Source organism: Lontra canadensis, unplaced genomic scaffold (genome assembly GCF_010015895.1).
Source record: "Lontra canadensis isolate GAN:19392208 unplaced genomic scaffold, GSC_riverotter_1.0 scaffold111, whole genome shotgun sequence".
Lineage (NCBI taxonomy): Eukaryota > Metazoa > Chordata > Mammalia > Carnivora > Mustelidae > Lontra > Lontra canadensis.
The window spans coordinates 5,601,991-5,622,238 of NW_022631105.1; the positions used below are offsets into that span (position 1 = coordinate 5,601,991).

General features: G+C 57.4%; 2 protein-coding genes across 2 annotated transcripts; both read left to right on the forward strand.

Moving 5' to 3' along the window:
• Positions 1–1,400: 1,400 nt before the first annotated feature.
• Positions 1,401–4,996, forward strand: LOC116856707 (late histone H2B.L4). The gene is made up of 3 exons (XM_032840242.1): positions 1,401–1,429; positions 2,518–2,729; positions 4,718–4,996. Exons 2-3 carry the CDS (start codon positions 2,562–2,564, stop codon positions 4,952–4,954), a joined length of 405 nt encoding a protein of 134 aa, XP_032696133.1. The 5' UTR covers positions 1,401–1,429; positions 2,518–2,561; the 3' UTR covers positions 4,955–4,996.
• A 1,736-nt stretch (positions 4,997–6,732) lies between these two features.
• On the forward strand, positions 6,733–20,076 carry IQCA1L (IQ motif containing with AAA domain 1 like). Its single transcript, XM_032840243.1, has 19 exons — positions 6,733–6,812; positions 7,431–7,758; positions 8,740–8,859; positions 9,181–9,366; positions 11,545–11,616; positions 12,774–12,982; positions 13,614–13,698; positions 14,116–14,244; positions 14,351–14,426; positions 14,877–14,983; positions 15,737–15,820; positions 15,915–15,973; positions 16,717–16,799; positions 16,955–17,062; positions 17,674–17,873; positions 18,311–18,397; positions 18,664–18,841; positions 19,203–19,441; positions 19,972–20,076. The coding sequence occupies exons 1-19, from the start codon at positions 6,802–6,804 to the stop codon at positions 20,074–20,076; spliced, it is 2,466 nt and encodes an 821-aa protein (XP_032696134.1). The 5' UTR covers positions 6,733–6,801.
• The last annotated feature ends 172 nt before the right edge of the window (positions 20,077–20,248 follow it).

The window sequence follows — 20,248 nt, forward strand, 5'->3', positions numbered from 1 at the left end:
CCCCATACTTGGGGCAGGTGGGGCTTGTTAAAGTGCAGATCCCCCGGCCCCGACCTATTGATTCCATCTGGTGCGGTGAGAGAGATGCAGACATGGTCAGGAATCTGCATTTTCAACACGTTTGTGACCCACCATTCTTGGGGGCAGGGGATGTGGGAAGTCTCGTTACTTTATCCATCTGTGGCCTTCACTTTTGTTAGTGTGACCCCATTTACTTCCCGACCAAGGGCTCTGCATGATCAATCTGAGCTCGACTAGCACTTGCCGCCTTGGTCCACCAGGCACGCGGGTGGCCGTCCGTAGTGGTGCGGATTGATCACACCTCGGCGGCTGTCCCTGTGGGGAAACACACAGTCGTGACTTTTCAGTGCTGGTTACAGTACGTCTGAGACCATGTAAAACAAAACCAGTCCCAGATGGCGTCTTAAATCCCCAAGGAGCTCACGATCTAATGGGGAAACCAACAGTGACGAGAGAACACGACAGGGCATAAATAAGATGCTCAGTTGTGACTTGTTAGGATACACAGAAGGATTCAAAACTGAGAGGGGCGGGGTTCTTGTGATAGCGATCCAGAAAGACAGAATTGGTGTTCTAACTTGAAAGATGAAGAGGGGGGCGCCTGCGTGGCCCAGTCATTGGGCATCTGCCTTCGGCTCAGGTCATGATCCCAGGGTCCTAGGATCGAGCCCCGCATCGGGCTCCCTGCTCGGCGGGAAGCCTGCTTCCCTCTGTCCCACTCCCCCTGCTTGTGTTCCCTCTCTCCCTGTGTCTCTCTGTGTCAAATAAATAAAATCTTAAGAAAAAGAAAGGAAAGGAAGAAAGAAAGATGAGCAGGAACTCAGATGGCCCTGTGGTCCAAGAGCTGCCCGGGGCAGGCGGAACGCTGAGCTGGCACGTCAGGTGAGCGGCTGCGGCTGAGCCCTTGGCTGGAGTGAGGCTCGGACTCCACCGCTAAGGGAGCTGCCTTTGTCGCCTTGTGCCTCAGTCAGTCCGAGCATCCAGAGACCGGTAGGGGGGAGAATGGCCTTGAGAATGAGCCTCGGGGAGGATGGGAACAGAGGAGCGCTCCCGCTGCCTCAGCCAAGGGAGACCCTGGGTGTGTTTATACCAGTTGCCTTCGTGTCCCGGGTGGAATCCTCGGGGTGCTGGGCGGGGCTTCAGAACTGGGAGAATCAAAGTCGTCTACGCAGCTCGCCTCTCCCAGCCAACCCACCAAAAAAAGCCAATTTCAAAAACTTCAGGAATGCTTAAAAAGCCCACTATATAGATTTCTACAAAGGCCTAAAATTAGCAGTGCATTTATTTGGCTTAAGAATTCCCTCCTGGTCCTCTTAAACCTTGGCACGAAGATGCAGCCAGACGGCGGGAAGGGGCTGGAGGTGAGCGAGGCACGGCCGGCTGGGGCTTGCCTTCACCCAGCTGGCAGGTGTGGCTCGTCTTTACCCCTCTCACCCACCTCTTCTGGCTGGGAAACCCTCTCCCCCGCACCCGGCCCCCAGCCCGTGCTTCTCGTGCTGCTCCAGCTTTCGTAGTCACAGCACTTAACCCGCAGTATCGTTCACACGTAGGTGCAAAGCGAGAACCGCTCCATTCAGCAGCTGCTTCTTCCCTTTGCCACCAGCTTCCCCAGGAGCCCACAGCACCCAGTGCGCCCCGCTCTGGCTCCTCCAGTCCGCCCCAACACCCTCCCCGGCAGGCCCTCAAGCCGCTTGCCTCTGGCCCTGGCCCTGGCCCCGGTTCTGCTGCGCTTCTGCCTTCCGAGCCGCACTGCACTCAGCACACACCAATTCCACTCTGCTTTCCCCTCGGACCGCCCTTCTGTCACCCCCCCAGTTACACCGTGTCCCTCCCACCAGACCAGCACCAAATCCCCATTCCTTCCATGAAGCCATCTCTGGCTACTGTAGCCCTCACTAGTTTTCTTTTCTGTTCGAAGGATTTTCTTTTACTTATTTGAGAGAGAACAGGCAGTGGGGAGGGGCAGAGGGAGGGGGAGAGGGAGGGGAGCAGACTCCCCACTAAGCAAGGAACCCAACACAAGCCTTGATCCCAGACCCGGAGATCATGACTCAAGCCGAAGGCAGACTGAGCCCCCCAGACACCCCAGCCCTCACCAGTTTTTCTTTCCTGAACTCTCTTCCCTAGGCCCCCTCGTTAGTGCTTCTACTCCTCTCTTTGCTGTGAGCCAGTTCGGCCCTCCCAGCTGTATTGTAGGGCTCCGTGGGTGGGGGCGGGGTGCCTCGGGTTCCTCCTGACACACCCCTGCATTTCAAGTCTTGTCGAGGACAAGGACAGCGGGTGCAGAGTGATCTCATGGCACAGCTGGGTGGTGTGGGAACTCTACCAAGTGTGTAGTCCCCTGGGAGATGGTCAGCTGGGGGAGGGCCGCTCATTCAGAGGCAGGAAATCACTTGGGGGAGAGGTGGGAGCCATTCCTCTCTTACAAGATTAGCCCAGAGCCTGTTCTAGATAGGGATGGGCGAGGCTCCTCCCCTCCCACCCCCTCCCTCCCAGGTGCTGGCCCCCAGCCCCACCTGGTGGGCAGCCGACTCCATAAAATGCCCCAAGGAGCAGGAGGCGGCGTTAGGAGGAGCGGCAGGATGAGCTCGGAGCATGGCCAGCAGCCACAGCCGGGGGGCCGAAGGGGCCGTGGTGATAAGAAGTCCAGAAGGCGAGGCCGGCGCAAGGAAACCTACTCAGTGTATATCTACAAGGTGCTGAAGCAGGTGAGAGCGGGGAGCCAACGAGTTCGTGCGTGGGGGTGTGTGGAGCACACTGGCAGGAGAGCCGTGAGAGAGCACTGGACAGAGTCCTACTCTGCTTACTCCTGGCACTGCGGTGGGTGGCCTCAGGCGCGCCGTGCCTGTCTCGACGTGGCCTCGCTCCAGTTCAGGTCCCTACAAGCTCTCAGTATGTATCGCGCCCCTGAGACGGGCAGGAGACCTTTAAAGCATGCCACCACCGCCCAGAAGCTCACCGAGCTTTGGGCGGACAAGATGATGATGGGTGGGACTAGGGGGGACATAATTAAGACAGGGAGGACTGTAAGAAAGTGTGGGTCTGAAGGGTGATCAAATCCCAAACACAGTACGGTACAAACAAGAAGTCCTAGCAGTAGGGGCCGGAGCACGGAGCCACGCATGTGAGCGGAAGTCCTGGGGAAGGCCTTCCAGCCACACAGCACTCGGGCCCCGAGCAGCTACGGGATTGGTCTACTGCCCAGACCTGGAACACAAGGTCCATAAAGGCTCAGTGCATTGACTGAGTCCCGTGACCTGAGAGCTGCAGAGCTCAGGCCCCCCACCCCCCCGGCTCTGAGCAGGCCGGTCACCTACTTCCGGCTTGTCCTGCCTCTTAACCCAGGGGTGCTGGGGATGCTCTCCGTTCCCGGCCTAGCAGAGCACCTGCGAGAAGCGCCTACTCCTGGCCCTCGCTCACTGACGGATATGTGAGGGCATCAGCGGGCACCCGACTGGTCAAGGGCACCAGGCACCCTGGCCTCCCAGCCTCTTCCCCGCTCAGAGAACCAGCGCTGGGAGCCGGCAGAACAATGGTCTTGGCTGCCTTACGTCTCTGCCACCTGCCCGAGTCTTACCCCTTTGTGAGACTAGATCCTAGACGTGGAGTCTGTCTCCAGTCTTAGTCCCAGTAGCAGTTTCAGTGACCTGACAACTTGGGTCTCTGGGAATGCTTTTGTGGGGTCAGGGTGAGGTTGGGACCAGCACTCTTGTAGACGGGCCTGGGGGAAGCAGCAGAGGACAGACTCCAGCAACCTGCAGAACGTGGGGGTGGGAGGGAGCCCTGGTGAGCTCTGCTAACCTTGGGGCACAACTGTGAGGCGCGGGTTGGCCCTGGGTTAGACTGGTGAGGGAGAGCTACTGGGGGAGTCACCCATGGGCTGTGAAACTCACTGTGACCCCTCAACCCCAAGGAGAAAAAGATGCGATGACAACATGAGGGGTTCAGGCTCGGATCCCCTGCTTCCGCTGACATCCAGAGGCTGGGGAGAGTCTGAGTTCCACTTCTGTCTCCACCACTGGCCTGATGTGTGCTATTGGCAGTCACCCCTCCCTTCGGAGGTCACCCTTCGGAGGGAAACACTTCATGTCTGCCCACTCTCACGTTCTGTTATCAGGCCCCTACCACTTGGGTTACTGGAGGTCACCTAGTTCAAAAGCTTGTGTGACAGAGGAGGAAACTGAGGCCCACAGGAAAGTGCCCCATTGGAGGCTGGGCAGTGATTCACAGTAGGGCCACAGATCCCTGCTGTTCTGACCCCTAGTCTGGTGCTGGGATCGTGTCACATAAGCGTGCTCTCGGACAATTATTTGGTAATGCCGACTTAGGTGCATAAACCCTTGGATGCGGTGGCAGTTCCACCTCCGGGAGCTTTGCCGCTAGGAGTCCGTTTCTGGGGGTAACGCTTTGCAGATATACTAAAGGAGAAAAGCAAACGCTGAGTTACTGTTTCCATTTCCCAAAGATTGATGCTTACATGTGGCTCCTAGGAGGAACTTAATAGCATTACTTTTTGCAGTTGGGAAAAACTTTTAACTCCGATGTAGTAGTAAAAAACCCATCCCCGTTTCTGTGGCTTGGCCTCCGGAGAGAGGCTGGTGAGGCGGCCTGGCAGTCCCGAGCTGGAGCCGGGGCTGGGGCCCGCGGCATCAGGCAGAGCTTTCTCCTTAACCAAGCGGTTCTGCTGCTTCTCCAGGTGCACCCAGACATCGGCATCTCCTCCAAGGCCATGAGCATCATGAACTCGTTTGTGAATGATGTGTTCGAACGTCTGGCTGGCGAGGCTGCCCGGCTGGCCCAGTACTCGGGCCGAACCACACTGACCTCCCGGGAAGTCCAGACGGCCGTGCGCCTGCTGCTGCCCGGGGAGCTGGCCAAGCACGCCGTGTCCGAGGGCACCAAGGCCGTCACCAAGTACACCAGCTCCAAGTGACCCCGGGGCCGAGTGTTTAATAAAGAGTGAACTGCTCCCGTGCACTGTGGTGATTTGAAAAGGGGAGGTGCGATGTGCGGCAAGGGTGTTGTCACTTTTTATGGCTACAGGGGTGAGTAATACTCATAGTTTTTAAATACTGCTTTCTGAGTGTGGCCCCTGGGCAGCACAGGGGCAAAGTTCTAACTTGAACTTTAGCAGGACTTGGGATCTGGATTAGAATCCCCGATCCGCTGTGTGTTAACTCTTTCAGCCCACGGTTTTGTGATGCCTTTTCTGGCAAGCTGTCATTTTTGTCCTGTGTTGGGCATGGGGACCACATAGATCTTATCCTTCCAGACTCAAAAGGGAGGGGTTCTCAGTAAGCTGCTGGGATCTATAGGATGTGTTCACTTTCCCCTGATATTTTCTTCCCCCTAATTTCAGAACAAATTGGTAGGAATATTTGAGGCTCCTCACTTTTTGGAAAATCGCAAGAAAGTACCAAGAGGAGCTGTATATCGTTCACCTACCATTTGTTCACACTTGCTTTTTCTCACTCATTCGGCCTCTGCACTATCTTACAGGCACATGAGATGAGCTGTGAGGCAGTGGTGGAAGGGGGTTGCACTCAGTGAACAGGTCCCAAATCCTTTCTCTTCCCTTTGCCATTGGATAGACACAGCTTGTCCCCTTTGTGTACCGAGCAGGCTGGCTGTAACGGGGGCTGGCCACTGGATGCCGTCCATACCCTTGACACATATTTTCTCTCAGGAAAACCCTAACCTGGAGATGCCATGAGAGGAGAACCAATCACCCGCAATTTAGTTCCGCAGCTAGAAAGGGGAGGGCCTGGGAGACCGGGCCCCCCAGCCCTGGCCCTTCCCCACTCCCACTGAATGTCATACCTTGCTGCAGTGTGACTCAGAGACCCACGTCTGATCGTGGAATTAGCATCTGCATTTTGGACAAGATCTCGGGTGACTCGTACGCACATGGAAGCCACGGAACACCTCTTCTCTCTCTCCCCTTTGCAGCTCTCCCCTTTCTCTCCCTTTCCTCTGCTCTGTGCCTTACTTATTCACACGTCCCGACTTGACACGGAATCAAAAAGTCACCCCCAGCTGACCAGAGTCCGGGCGCTGCTGCCGCTAGGTTTTGTAGTTTCCAAAGAAAGGTCTCCTGAGCCTGTCGCCCCGATGGGGTAACCCACAGACGGCCCAGAGCGAGCCCCAAAGACCACGGAGTCCCATCTGCTACTCTCTCTAATGTCCTTCTTCGCACAGGCCTAGCTCGCGTGGACCATGGGAAGCGCCATCAGACTCCAGGGAAACACGTGATTGTGCTCATATCAAGGGAAGTCGTGACTTCGAAGCCTGAGCCCAGGCCTTCTGACCCCAACTCCAGCGCCCCTTCCCCCTCACGTCACACCTGCCCCCAGGACAGTCCTGAGAGCTAAGGAGGCTGGCTCTGAATGCAAGAAGCAGAGGGTTCCTCCAGCTGAGAAGTGTGTTGGAAAAATGGATGCCTTTAGGACTAACCTTCACCCCGAGCCTCACGGCTCCCAGGGTGACTTCAAATAGCAACTCCTCTTTTATATGACCCTCACTTGAAAAGAAGCCGAGGCTGACCCCACACTGCCCCAGCCTTCCAAGGCTTGCTTCCGGAACATCCTCTGAGATAAGGGTCCCCAGTCCTGTACCTGCTGCCCTCACCCCCCCCACTCATGGCCTTAGAACATCGAGACAATGGGACAGAACTCTCAAAATTGTGCTGTTCTGACTTCCGGGGTGTGGAGTCAAGGTCGAGCCGCAGGTTCTGCGGACTGTATGACCAGCTCACAAAGGGAACTGTGAGAAGTGGGCACCATGTCCGAGGGGTGAGTGACGGGCAGGAGCGGAGCCCCCAGGGCTGGGGTGGGTGGGTGGGGAGAAGAGATGCCCGGGAGAGGGGCCTTGTGTGCTGGGCCAGCCCTGGCTGGGCCCGGGGCATTCATGCGGCTGCCCCGGCGGCTCCATCTGGGGTCAGCTCTTCCTCTCCTGGAACTACTTATTCCAGAATCAGAGGAAGGGACCCTTCTCTACCCTCATCCCTCATCCCCCACTTCCCACTCACCATTCTACACCCCTGCAGCATCCCAGGGCTGCACCCTCTCCCTGGAGGGGCCGACTGTGGACTCCACAAGAGGCTTCTTCCTTACAGGGAGCTGCTGAGGGCCATGCTTAGCCTTCACCCTCCCAGCTAATCCATCAGTGGATCCCTCCTCCCAACGATCCCAGTCTCCCACCTGCTCGAAGCCTGGGCATGTCTCCTCACTACCACCTCATTCCCCCTCAGGACTCCTCGACACCATGAGTAACCTTAACTGTACACCTCTGGAACCCCGACTTCACACTCTTCAAAAGGCTCAGCAGAGCCCATCCCCCCCACAACTGTCCCCACTCCTCTGAGGCCCAGATCACCCCAGACCTGCAGCCCTCTCTCCCCTCTTCTCCAGAGCTTACCAACGCCTCTGGGACTCCTCCCACGTGACCCTTCAAGAGCTGTTGGACCAGGAGCAGCCCCTGCTGGAACCTGTGTCGCCCAGGGAGCGGCAGTCGTTCCAGTACAGGCTCTCGTCCATCTACCTGTGCTACCTGGGGCTGATGCGCCGGTTCGACACCCTCTACGACCAGATGGTGCAGCCGCAGAAGCGGCGGCTGCTGCGGCGCTTGCTGGACAGCGTGGCTGGCCGCGTGCTGGAGCTCAAGGACGACCTGGTGCGCGCCGACCTCAGCGAATACCACTGTCTGGACCGCGTGCTGCAGGACCTCAAGCTCACCCCGGTGCGCTGCCGGCGGCGGAGCCACGCCCACTCCAGCGGAGGCGGGGGGGGGGGGGGGGGGGGGGGGGGGGGGGGGGGAGGCGGGCGTGAGGTGGGGAGTAGCGGTGACCTTGACCTCTCACGGACATGGAGCCACGTGGGGCAGGACGTGGCGGAGATGCTGGAGCTGGTCCTGATCCCCCCAGGACAACCCTGGTGTTGGGACCCCTGCAAGGGAAGGGGGGACGGTGCAGATCAGGGAATGGGGTTTGATTGGGAGAAGGGCTCTGGAAGACGGGGTGCAAGCAAGCATTTGAAGGATGGCTAGAGAGTCAGGCTGGAAGCTCCGCAGGGCTGGGAATGCCCAACAATGGCAGGGATTGAAGACCACCCCCCCCACCACCACCAGGCTTGCTTCTCCAAGTCTGCTTCCTGGACCCGCCCCATCAGCAGCACCCAGAACTTTATCAGAAATGCAGAATCTCGGACCAAACGGGGCTAATCTGCTTCTGCATTTTAACAAGCCCCTGGGGTGATGTGAATGCACTCGCAGCCAGTCTCCAGAGGGCTTGGTTCGCTGCTCCTCATCGGAAGCAGTCTCAAAGTTTCTAGAACCCACTGCTTCAAGAAACTCAGCGGCCGACTTGAAAAAACAAACTGATAAAACAGATTCTCCAGGCCCTGCCACTCAGATGTGCTAGTCTGGGGAGGGCCTAGGAGTCTGCATTTTAAGAGCTTCCCCGTTCATTTTGATGCACAGTCAGGATTGGAACCACTGCCCATTACATTTCACGATCCTCCAGAATTCAGCTCCGGTTACACAGTGGGGCAGGGCGATAGAGGGATGAGCTTAAGGGGATCTGCCCATAGCCCATGAATCTCCCGTCCTGGGGGTCTAGAATGAAGGAAGCCATCACCAAGCACTGTAAGCAGAAGATGGTAGTATCAGCCAGATGGCCTGGATTTTGAGTCCTGACCCTCCTTCCCCTGTGTTGCCCCAAAGGCAGACCTGGAGGTTCCAATCCCCAAATACTTTCTGTTGGAGCAGTCCACCGTTCTGAAGGAGCGAGAGCTGATGCTGGCAGAGATCCTGTCCAGAATGAAGCCAGTGACCTCTGAGATGGTAAGTCAGGGAGACACCCTCCCAGATTCCTCTCACACACCCCGCCCAGAACAGAGATGCCATCTTCCAGGACACAGAGAGGACTTGTCCTACCTATACCTGCCTCAGAGTACTCCTTGGGTAATCCCTGGCCTGCTTCAAGGATGCTCTCATGCTCCTTGAAACCTTCTGACACTGAGATAGAGGACGGGACTTGGGCACTGAGATGCTCTGGGAGGACCATGTCCCCAGTATGTCCTTTGATGGATGGTCTCCCAGCTGCTAGCCTAAATATAATCCCCTTTTCATCTTCTCCTGCTCCTTTGCCCCTATGGTGGCCAGGGTTTTCCAGAAATGCACCGGACTGAGGCCATAATCCTGCTGCAAAGGGCTGAGCGGGCCAGACAAGGTCGGCTCCGAGCCGCCTTCATGCGAGAGATACGGAGAGAGGAGGAGCGGGACCGGAAGATTCGAGAGGATGGTTGGCACAAGTTCGATCAGGACCAAGCAGCTGTGACCATACAGAAGGTAACCCCCCCGCCAGCACCCAGGAGGAAGGTCAGGGTTGAGTCATGTCTTCCAGGAAGGTTGCCTGGCTTAGCAATTGAGGACAGAGGTGCAGGGGCTTGGATTCTGTTGCCCCCACAACTAGATCCTTAACTCAGGACCTAAGCAGTTAACAAGCTTCTATCTTGTGCTACATACATCTCATAAAAGCCCCAGAAACAGAAAGATCATTAAGATTAGAGGAGAAAGATCCAGCATAAGGTAGCAGAACAGAGTAGATGATCATTCCAGGAACTCAGAAGACTGTTAAAGATGAGTGACTAAAATGAATCCCGAGACTCCTGGCAGCTGAGGTAAAAGGAATGGTGACAAATGAAACAGAGTTTGAGAACTGATGTGATCCAGATGTCCTCAAGGCTGGTGCCATCTGGGTCACCCTTTACTTTACCATGGAAATAACCTAATCGCAGCCCATCTGCCCACTGCAGAAAACCCAGCCCCATCCCTAGGTGTCTCTGCCTTCTTACCATTCCTGTGGTCACCCTCTCTCCTACTCTGGGTGGCCATTCCGTACCTCTCAGCACTTGCTGTCCCCGTGTGTGTGTGTGTGTGTATGTGCACGCGCGCGCCTTCTCTCACTGAGTCCTGCTGACCCAGGCCTCCTCTGTTTGGTACTGGTTACCAGCTTAAGGAGACTGGAGAGGCCCTAGGAAAAGTCCAGTGCAGAAAGGGAACCCTTCGCTCCTACAGCGTTGTACCCCCCTGAGGCCGCTGCCCTGTCCCGTTGTAGGCCGTCCCTTGCCACCTTTATTTCCAGAAGCAGGCCCAGAACTGTGGACATGGGGCTCGTTTTTCTGTCTCCAGTGAACATATCCCAGCTTCTCTGTCAAGCCCCAGTGCTTCAGAAACTGTCTGCTGGCCCGAGAGAGGGAACTTAGAATCCTTTCCACCAAAGCCCAGAAGCAAACCAACCAACCAACCAACTAACAAATAATAACTCAAGAGGATATATGCCCTCAAATTGGGATACGCTTTTTTGTTTTTTAAAAAGATTCTATTTATTTGACACAGAGAGAAAGTGCACAAGCAGGGGAACAGCAGAGGGAGAGGGAGGCTCCCCGCTGAGCAGGGAGCCCAACAGGGGCCTCGATCCCAGGACACCGGGATCATGATCTGAGCCGAAGGCAGACGCTTCACCAACTGAGCCGCGCAGGCACCTGTGGATTTTTAGGTTTTTAATCAGTGGACAGAGCATGTGCATCTGAGTGCCCTGCCTCTGGCTGACTTCCTAATGTCGGGCTGGCCCAGGGATGAGAAGGCCCTGTTCCCCGGGCTCACTAAAGCAAGCCCTTCGAGGAAGAAGGTCTGCCCCAGAGAGAGAGCCCCGCTTCTCCCATGAAAGCCAAAGCAAGTCATTTTGTCCTTGTTACCAGACAAGGAGAATGTGGAAACAGTGCAGACAGAAGCTGCTCTCTGAGGCTCTGTTATGAAACAGAACCCACCTGGCCAGGCCCGGGTGCTGCCTCCCCCTGCCCAGTGCCCTGTCCCCACCCCCTTGGCACCAGGCTGTCCACAGGGCTGAGAGCAGCCCGAGGCCTGGGAGAAGAGCACTGGGAGAGGAGTCAGGAACCCTGGCCCTGTCTTAGCTCTGCCCGAATGGGCTCATAGACCCGGGAGAGGCCACGTCCTCTCTCCTGCCTCAGTTTCCTTGTGTCAAAACTATAGGAATTCATTAGGGGAGCTCCATAGTCCTTACAGCACTGGTGTCTATGTGACTATATGCTGGGGGAGGGGAGGTCAAGTGTGTATTCCAAATACTGTAGGAACTCTGAGTCGTGAGAGTGGGGGTGCTTCTGGGAGAAGGTGGTATTTGAACTTGGCCTCAAAAGATAAAGCAGATTGGAGGGTGGGGATGAGAAGGAGGGAATACCTAGGGGCCCCTGAGGGAGCAAAGCCTTGGAGCTGGACCGTATGTGTGCCTACTGGCCCCATGCTGTCCTGGGCTACTCCCACTCAGAGTGTCACTCGTCCACGAGCTACCCCGGAAGGTGTCCTCTCCTCCCCCACCTCCTGCTCCTAAGCTCCCCTAGCCAGACCTTTCCTTGTGAGGGGCTGGTGCTTCTCCCTGGGGCTGATCGCATGAGTCGAATCCCTACAAAAATGCAGTGTGGGGCGTGTCTGGGCTCACGTGTCCCCCAGGTGTGGAAAGGTTACCTGCAGAGGAGACGTACTCAGCAGGACCGGCGAACGGAGATGGAGTTCATCGGCATGGTAAGCCCCCGCCTCACCTCAGGCAAGGGCTCGGGGTGAGCTAGAGCAAGGGGTCTCCTCCACTCTTCTTTGTCCCTCTGTGCCCGCACTGCCCACGCCTCCCACCACTCAGGACTGTGTTTAGCAAGAGTGGAGGGGGGCAGGTCTGGGGTTCAGGGTTTGGGAAAGAATGGGAAGGGCCAGAAACCCGGCACCAAGCCCCATCCTTTTGTACCCCTCCCTCTCTAAAACCCTTGGAAGGATCTCACATGTGGGGCGGGATGAGGGGTCAAAGCACAGAGAATTCTGGACCTCATGTTCATGCCCCTGGCTGGAAGGAGAGGCTGAGTGGGTGTGCCCAGCACAGGGAGGAGCCCCAAGGCTAGTGGGACCACCCCGCTTCCCCGCCAGGGCTTTTACAGCCTCTGGGAGAACCACAGGGGCCAGGGTGGGATGGAGGGCGTATGTATCCTTTTCACAGCGGAGCCTTTCAAGCCGCAGTCTCCCCACTTGCTCTCAGGGGCCCAGACTGGCTTCTTTTCCGCACTGCAGGGAGTCTAGCTGAGTGTCACCGGGGTCCATGAGCACGAGCGTGCACGTAGGGGAGGTCAGGCTTGAGGGTTGGAGAACTGGACCCCCAGGAGGCAAGACAGGCAGAGAGAGGCCAGAGTCGGGCCTCGGGGGTAGGTGGGGGGGCGGCATGGCATGGCGGTGGGTGAGGAATGAGCCTGGCCGCCCGGGCCCATCGACAGTGTGAGCTCAGCGTTTTCAGTAATTGTCTCTGCGCAGAGTGATATTTAAAATACATTTGGGAGCCAATGAGGCGGGAAAGTGGCTGTGAGAGCGGCTGCCAACACGGGCCGCTGGGGCGGGGTGTGGGTGGGGGCTGGGGCCGAAGGCTCACAGGGGAGGGTGTGCTGCGGGGAACGGGCAGGGGGGCCAGCCCAGATGTATCTAGCAAACTCATTATCAGAGTAATTTACACAGGCGAGTTTGAGCTCCAAATACAATTTCTCCTGATGCAGGCCTGCCCGTTGTTCCGTGTGCGCGTGTGTGCGGGGCCCCACGTGTGCGGGTGTGCTGGGGAAGCCGGGGGCAGGTGTGCGTGCCTGAGGCCAGGGGCTGGGTCCTCCCCACTCCTACTCCTGATGCCCTGGGCCTCTTCTCCTCTTTGCCAGCTCCCCTTGCCACCGAACCAGGTGGAGAATGCGGGCGTCTTGTATCAAGCCAGCCTCAGGGAGGATATCCGGAGGGTCCGCCAGACAGAGAAGGAGGAAGAGTTCCAGTTGGCGATAGAGAAGACCCATGATTCTATCAAAGAGACAGAGGGGCCTGACATGAAGGAGAAGTTAAAGGAGCAAATCCGACAGTGGTTTATCGAATGCCAGTCAGTGTCCCCAGCCTTCAACCCATCTTTCCCTCCTCACCACCACGTCCCCACATCTGTTCTGTTCTCTAGTCCGGACTGGGCCCTTTTCTCCATCCACTCCCATCCCCCTTCCCTCACTGCTCACACCCTGATTGAAACCTGGAGCCCCCAACCCCAGGACCATCTCTGCACATGACTTCTCATTTCCTTGGGTGGAAGAGAAAATGCCAAATCTCGAAGGGGAATGCATCTGTGGGTGCCTCCTGAGGGGTTGCTCCTTTTTGCTCTGTAACTCTCTGCTCCTTCCCTTTCATCCTCCATCCCCGTAGTCCTTGTTCTTTCTTCATCCTTCCCTCTGTTTAACTATCTATCCATTCATCCACTCTTCTACCCACCTATCCACCCACCCACCCACCCTCCCAGCCATCCACCCACCCATCCATCTATCTACCTACCCACCTATCCACCCACTCACCCTCCCACCCACCCACCCATCCACCCACTCACCCACCCACCCACAATCCATCCACCCACCCATCCACCCACCCACCCATCCATCCACCCACCCAACCACCCATCCACCCATCCACCCATCCATCTGTCCATCCACTCACCTGTGTATCTCTCTGACCATTTTATGTTTACTTAGTGCCCTTACTGGTCGATTCCCTGATTATCCAGATGAATCTGTAGGTGGATCCTACCTGATCTTTGCAGACAAGACTCCAGAACAGGTATCCTATAGGTGGAGACAGGAGACTTTCTGTGGTAGGTGGGGTCTGAGGTTACAAACAGTACTGAGTATAAACTGTAAATGTGGCTGGAGGAAATATGTGTAGCTAGCAAGACAGCAGGGGGGGGCAAGGGACTGCCTGTGTTTGGAGAAAACATCTTTGGGCATGGAGAGAAAGCATGTCTGGTGAGATTCTTTGTGACTTCAAATCTCTATGGGCCAAGAAAGAGAAGCCGTTCTGATCAGAACACCTCTTTCTTCCTGGACCCCAGTGAGGTCTCTGAACTTTCAGCTATGGACCCCTGGACCCCTGGACCCCACGAGTGACCCCAGTCAACCCCCATCTCAGGCCTGGGTTCTTTTGCTCCTGTAGAATCCCACTGGTCTTCTCTGAAATGTCTTCCATCGTTGGTCACAGGTAAAAATGGAACTGGAGGCAGAGATCCAGGAGAGCAAAAGAAAGGACCAAGAGAAAAATAAGGAAAAAGAAAAGGAGAAAAAAGAGAGGAAGCAGAAGAAAGGGAAGAAAGACAAGACCAAGAAGGGGGTAAAGTTCCTCTTGGTCTGAGGAGATTCCCGGTGGGAGGCTGGTCTGAGGGGAGGAAGGGGCAGGGACCATGAGGGGTTGAGATCAAAGGATGTTTCTGTTCTAGGAGGCAGACACGATGCTGAAAGTGTGGCCATCCAAGTTCATACCTGTCATCAATGCCGGACATGAGGAGTACATAAGTAAGGCGGGAGCGGGCTGGGGAAGAGTGTCCAGGCCCTGTGAGGGCCTTGGGGTGACCCAGGGTCCTGAGGAAAGTGAACACATGCTCTGTGGACCATGAGGGGTAGTGTGGGTGTGCGGATGTGGAGGTCGAGAGGAGAATGCCAAAGGAGGACACAAGTGTGGAGTGCGATGTGATTCCCTGGGTGGGGGGAGTTTTGCCTTTGGCCTTGGGGTCAGGCCTCCATGATCTAGGTAGAAGCAATGCTGGACAGCCCTGTGAGGATGAAGGGACCAGCCTGGGTCAGGTTCCTGGTCCATGTAGGCATGTGTATGAGACAGACAGGTGCAGAGACGGAGCAAGAGACATGTGGACCAGCCTGGGTCAGGTTCCACCGCCAGGGTTCTGTGAGTGTGTGGGTGCCCTGGGACTCTGAACTTCATTCTTCTGTCCGTCTGTCCCTGGTTAGATGTGTGGAAGAACCGGTATGAGAATATATACCCCAAACAGAGTTTTGACCCCGAGACACTCCAGGTGGAGAAGAGAAAGGAAATAGAGCAGGAGATCCGGATACAGGTGCGTGAGCTGGCTCAGGACCCCCTTCGGCCCTCCCCGCCTCCCCTACTTCGGCTCTTCCCCTCAAGCCCCCCCCCGCCCCTCTTCTGTAGCAACCTCTACCCACTACCTTCTGTGTCGTTCTAACTCCACCTCCATCCATCTCGGTCCCCCTCTTCCTCTGCGTCTCTCCGGTCCCTCTCTCCTTGGGGGTGCGGAGGGGCTCTGGGCTGGGGTCACACCCACCATCGTGCCCATCAACCCTTCAAGAGCTCCTGCCATGTGGCCGCAGGGCGTACCTAGGAAACATTAGATCATGTGACCTTTCCAATACGGCCTTTCCACCCCCTGAGGTGGGCGCCATGATTGTCCCGATGTGAGACGACAGGCTGATTAAGTCCGGCAGCTGCTCACGTGGCACAGACTTTAAAGGGTGGGTCTGGGGCTTGAGCTCAAAGCCATTGACTCTATCTGGGAGCTTCTCCCCACACTGGTACCAGGTGAGGGCAAGGCTCCTGCGTGACCAGAGTATGGATTAGTATTGGGAGTGGACTGGTGCAGGGACAGGGCAGGGGGAGAAAGGCCAAACCTGCAGGTCCTGGAAGAGTGTGTAGGAAGGTTGTCGGTGGACACCCCTGCTGCCTCCCCCGGGCTAGTCTCACTCTTCTCTGAAGCTGCTCCCCTCCTGTCCAGCCCCGTCCCAGTCCTCACCCCTCCCCGCTGTCCTCCCCAGCCCCTGTGGCTGTTGCTCCGCACTCCCCGCTGTCCCCCCAGGTGGACGAGCTGATGCGCCAAGAGCTGAAGAACCTGCGCCTGGTCGTGGACAGGGAGGAGGGGAGACCCTTGAAGCGTGTCAAGGCAAGATGAGGGGTGAAGGCCGGGACACGGATGCGCACACGGCGGGGGAGGCAAGGACCAGAGGACGACGGCCCGTGTGCTTGTTTCCAACCAGAAAAAGACTGGGAAGAAAGCCGGGAAGAAGAAGAAGGAAAAAGATCTGACCCCAGACAGGTAGCAGACCCTTTACCTTATCGTGGGAGGTGGAGCAAACCTGGGCCCAGAACCGATCTGAGTTCCGGTCCTGGTTCTATTCTGTGTGACCCGGAGAGAGTCATTGAACCTCTCTGACTCCCCGTCCTCGTTAACCAAGCACCCGCCCTGCCAAGCCCATGAGATAGCTGGTGATGAAACGGAAGCACAAGAAGTGCTTAGAAAATGATGGTGGGCAGGCAGATGCGAGTGGAGGCTTGTCCTCGTGGCTCCCTCCCTCCTGCTCCCCCCTCCAGCCTTTTGCCTTAATCAGCTCTGTCCCTACCAAAGCCATCTCCCCCCGACGCCTCTCTGGGCCCTTGGGGAGCTTGCCAGGGGTCCCCGGCTACTCACTTCTTTGGCGAAGTGAGTCTCGAGCACACTGACGTCAGCTGCTTCCAGGAGCCTAGACGTCAAGTGTGATTTCTAGAAAGACGGTCATATGTTGGCCAAATGACTGGATTTCTGATGGCGGAATGTGGGGACCTGAGCAGACCAATGAAAGGAGGGTCACAGAGGGTGCGTGTCCTCACACCCCGCTCAACCCACAGAGCGCCCCCCCCCCCACCGTGAGCAGACAGCCTTCTGGGCCAGCAGGTTGGCACTGTGGCTTCTGATGCTGGCTGTCCAGTGGCACTCTGGGTATTTTTGTCCTCAAGCCTGTCACTCATCTCTGTCTCCACTTCCCTTCGTCCTTGGGGACCCCTCTGCGCTGTCCTCTGCAGGTCCGTGGACTCTCTGTTTGAAGAGCTCGTTGTCTCCGGCTTTCTAAGGAAGTGCGAGACAGTGGCCTTGAAAGATTACATTGGTGAGACCCCTGTCCAGCACCTGTTCCCAGGCTGAGGAGTGGTGCCCTGGCCACGGCCCTCCCATGGCTAGCTACCACCCTCTGCTGTGAGCCTTCTCCTCAAGGGGCTCTCTTTTGGCCCTGCCCCAGCGGATGCCACTCACTTATGCCCCCAGGTGACTACCTCTATCTTGGATCCATTCTGAACCTGGCGAACAAGTTGCCTACACCTTCCCTGTTTGACATAAGACAGAATGTGGCCTTGTATGGGGTCCTTCGCCTTGGTGAGATGCCCCGGGGAGCAGGGAGAACCAACACTGGCAGGTGCCTGTCAGGGTGGTTGAGGTGGGCATGTTGCCCATGCCATGGACCCCTGCTGGACTCCTCCTGTCTTCCCCAGGCCCTGCCAGAGGTCACACCCAGATTGGGCCACCCCAGAAATCACGTGGACTCTTGGCCTACCAAGGAATCCACTTTTCTGGCCCCTTTCCCAACCCCAAGTGATATCCCATAGTCTGTCCCCTTCCCAGAAGACCAGGATCTTTCTGAAGCGGTTGTTCCTAGGCCCTTTAATTCTACTCCTTCATGATCCAGAAGTAGAAAGAGATGGTACAGAAAACAGAAAGGGCATTGGAAGGGGCTAGAAGGCTCCCTCTTGACCCTGCAGAGAACTCTTCATAATTGTACCTGGGAAGTCCCCGGAAGCCCCCCAGGCTGCCTCTCTCAGCATGCCTGCCTGGGAATGGGGCCCCCCACACTGTGGGTCGGCAGGCACCTAGGATCCAAACTTCATCCCACCCTGCCTTGGGCCTTTGGCCTCACCTTACACTGTGGCTTCCACCCGAGCCCCCCTACTGTCCTACTGCCTGCCTCTGGCCCCTGTTTCCTCTCTCAGGCTCCCCAGATATACACTCCATGGCCCCCTTCATCCGCTCCATCCTCCTGGTGGGCCCCTCTGGAATGGGGAAGAAGATGCTGGTCAAGGCCGTGTGCACAGAAACAGGCGCCAACTTCTTTGACCTGTCCCCCAGCAACCTGCAGGGCAAATATCCTGGCAAGACGGGGACACAGATGATCGTGCATATCATCTTTAAGGTCCGGGTCCCCTGACTTCGGCACCTCTAGTTCTCGGGCTGTGCCCACAGGGCAGGGTGCGTTTTACACAGGAGATCCCTCATCTGCCTATTTGGTGTGATGTCAGGAGCTGCTGAGGTCTCCTTACCAGCCTCTGGGAGAACCTTGTGGATTTCTGAAACCTTGTGGATGGGGAGCATGGCGGGAAGTGGGGAGCAGAGCAGTTTCTTTCATGATAGGTTTTCTGAGGTTTAATACGCAGGGTCCCGATGTGGCGGGGCGGGGGCGCGACTCTGTTCCCAGGGAGGTGTGGTGGATGGCAGCAGGCTGAGAGGTGGGGTGGACGCTGCGTGGGAAGTGGGGACCAGAGCTCCAAGGTCAGCTCTTGGACCAGAAGCGGGAGGTGACCCTTGCCCAGGGACATCCAATGTCAGGTTTTTATTCTCTGACCTGTGCAGGTGGCTCGGCTCTTACAGCCCTCTGTGATCTGGATTGGGAATGCCGAGAAGAATTTCTATAAGAGGGTCCCAAAAGAAGAGAAGGAGGTGCGGGACCTGGGTAGCCGCCGGAGCCAGGGGCAAGTCTGGCGTGGGCTTGCTCAAGTCAACTCCAAACCTCACCCGCTGTGGGGCCTTGGACAAATTCCCTGTTCTCCTGCTGCCTTATCCTGGAAGCAGGACAGGGGCCTCCTGGCCACCTCCCTGGATCCCTCCCGGGGTCCACTGGAGGCTGGGTGTGGACACGCGCTCCGAGAGAATGCAGAAGCCCATACAAGTCACCATGTTCCCGCCCCCACCCTGCCCGAGAGCAGATGGACCCAAAGCGAATAAAGAAGGATCTCACCAAGGCCTTGCGACTGCTGAGCCCAGGAGACCGCGTGATGCTGATAGGGACGAGTGACCAGCCGCAGCTGGCAGAGATGAAGGGGCTGTGCCGGACCTACGAAAGGATCCTCTTCATGCCACGGCCCGATTACGCTTCTCGCTTCGGTAAGACCCTGCGATGTGAGGATGGGCCAGACCGGGGATCCAGGGACCGGCCCTGCCCGAGCCTCCTCACCCTTCTCCCCCTCCCCACTGCCGCTCCGAGACGGCGCCTCCCATGGCAGGGAAGGGGAACTAGACAAGCAGCCTGGCGGCGTGGGTCCTGGCCCTGGACACGGCAGGCCCCGTAAGTCCTCTGAGTCTCATTTCCTCGTGTTACGTGGGGAGAATGATTCCCACCTTCCCGGGAGAGGAGGCACTGATGAGCACAGAGCCGCTCTCCAGACGCAGGGACCTCATGTCTGATAGGGGCCGAGGTGCTCACTGCAGGTTCTCCCTGCCCTGGGTCCTCCCCCGCTGCCTGCAGTGCTCTGGAGGCAGATGATAGAGGCCCAGGGGGTCCAGGTGACCCCGAACCTAGACATCAGTGCCCTGGCCAAGGTGTCCGATGGCTACACACCCGGCCGCATTCTCCAAGCCATCCGCTCCGTGTTGACGGAGCGGCGGGTCCTGCAGCTGTCCAAGCGGCCCCTGGTGGCCTCAGAGTTCTTGGGGCACCTGGCCAAGCTGGAGCCAGTGTACAGGGAGGAGGAGGAGTCCCTGAAGGTGAGGCTTGGGGGTGTGGGGGGAGGAGGGAGGTCAGGAGGGAGGGTAACGGGTCAGCACTAACCAGGGAGTCAGCCCTCTACGGCCCCCTTAGATACCTCCCTCTACTCCCCTGTGGAGTCCAGCTGGGAAGGGGATGAGAAATCCAGGAGAAGGACGTGTGGCAGGACCAGCTTACCTGGTGTCCTCAAGGGCTGGAGCCTAAAAGTGCTACCTGGGTTTTAAGAGCTGTGGTTGGTCCCGGTACCAGCGGACACCCAAATTCCCCTCCTGAGTCACCACCCACCAGTGCCCCATGGGGGCAGGATGGCCACAGAGGGAGGACTTGCCCCCTGACAGTGGCTGACCCCATGGCCTAAGTATTTGGTGGAGAGCAAGGGAAACCGGGACCCTAGCAGGACACCTGAGCTGGGGAAGAGAGGAGAACCAGCTGCCGTGGAAAGGGGAGGACAAGTTCGGGAAACAGAAGCAGGGTGGGGGGTGGGGGGTGGAGCCAATGCCCTCCCCTCTCCCCCTCCTCCTCCCATCAGGACTGGTACTTCAAGACTCCACTGGGCAAGAGGAGGGTAAAACTCATCAAGGACCAGGATGCTGGGGAAGCCAAGCTGGTGAAGGAGAAGAAGAAAAGGAAGTGATGGTTGAGGCCGGGTGCTCGAGCTTGGCAGGGGACTGGGGCGCGCCCCGCACGTGAAGGGCCTGGCATAAACGGGCAGAGGCATAAACGTCCACGCAGCTCAGGAGCAGCTCTCTTTATCCATCTCCGTGCTCCTCACACCTGTTCTGTGCCCCCTGCCTGTGCCCAGACTC

Excerpts from the sequence above, each read along its gene's own strand:
- LOC116856707 (XM_032840242.1), top strand. The coding sequence starts at position 2,562 with ATGCCCCAAGGAGCAGGAGGCGGCGTTAGGAGGAGCGGCAGGATGAGC. Across the intron at positions 2,730-4,717 it reads TCTACAAGGTGCTGAAGCAG|GTGCACCCAGACATCGGCAT; the intron begins GTGAGAGCGGGG and ends CTGCTTCTCCAG.
- IQCA1L (XM_032840243.1), top strand. Across the intron at positions 7,759-8,739 it reads AGGACCTCAAGCTCACCCCG|GCAGACCTGGAGGTTCCAAT; the intron begins GTGCGCTGCCGG and ends GTTGCCCCAAAG. Across the intron at positions 17,063-17,673 it reads GTATGGGGTCCTTCGCCTTG|GCTCCCCAGATATACACTCC; the intron begins GTGAGATGCCCC and ends TTCCTCTCTCAG.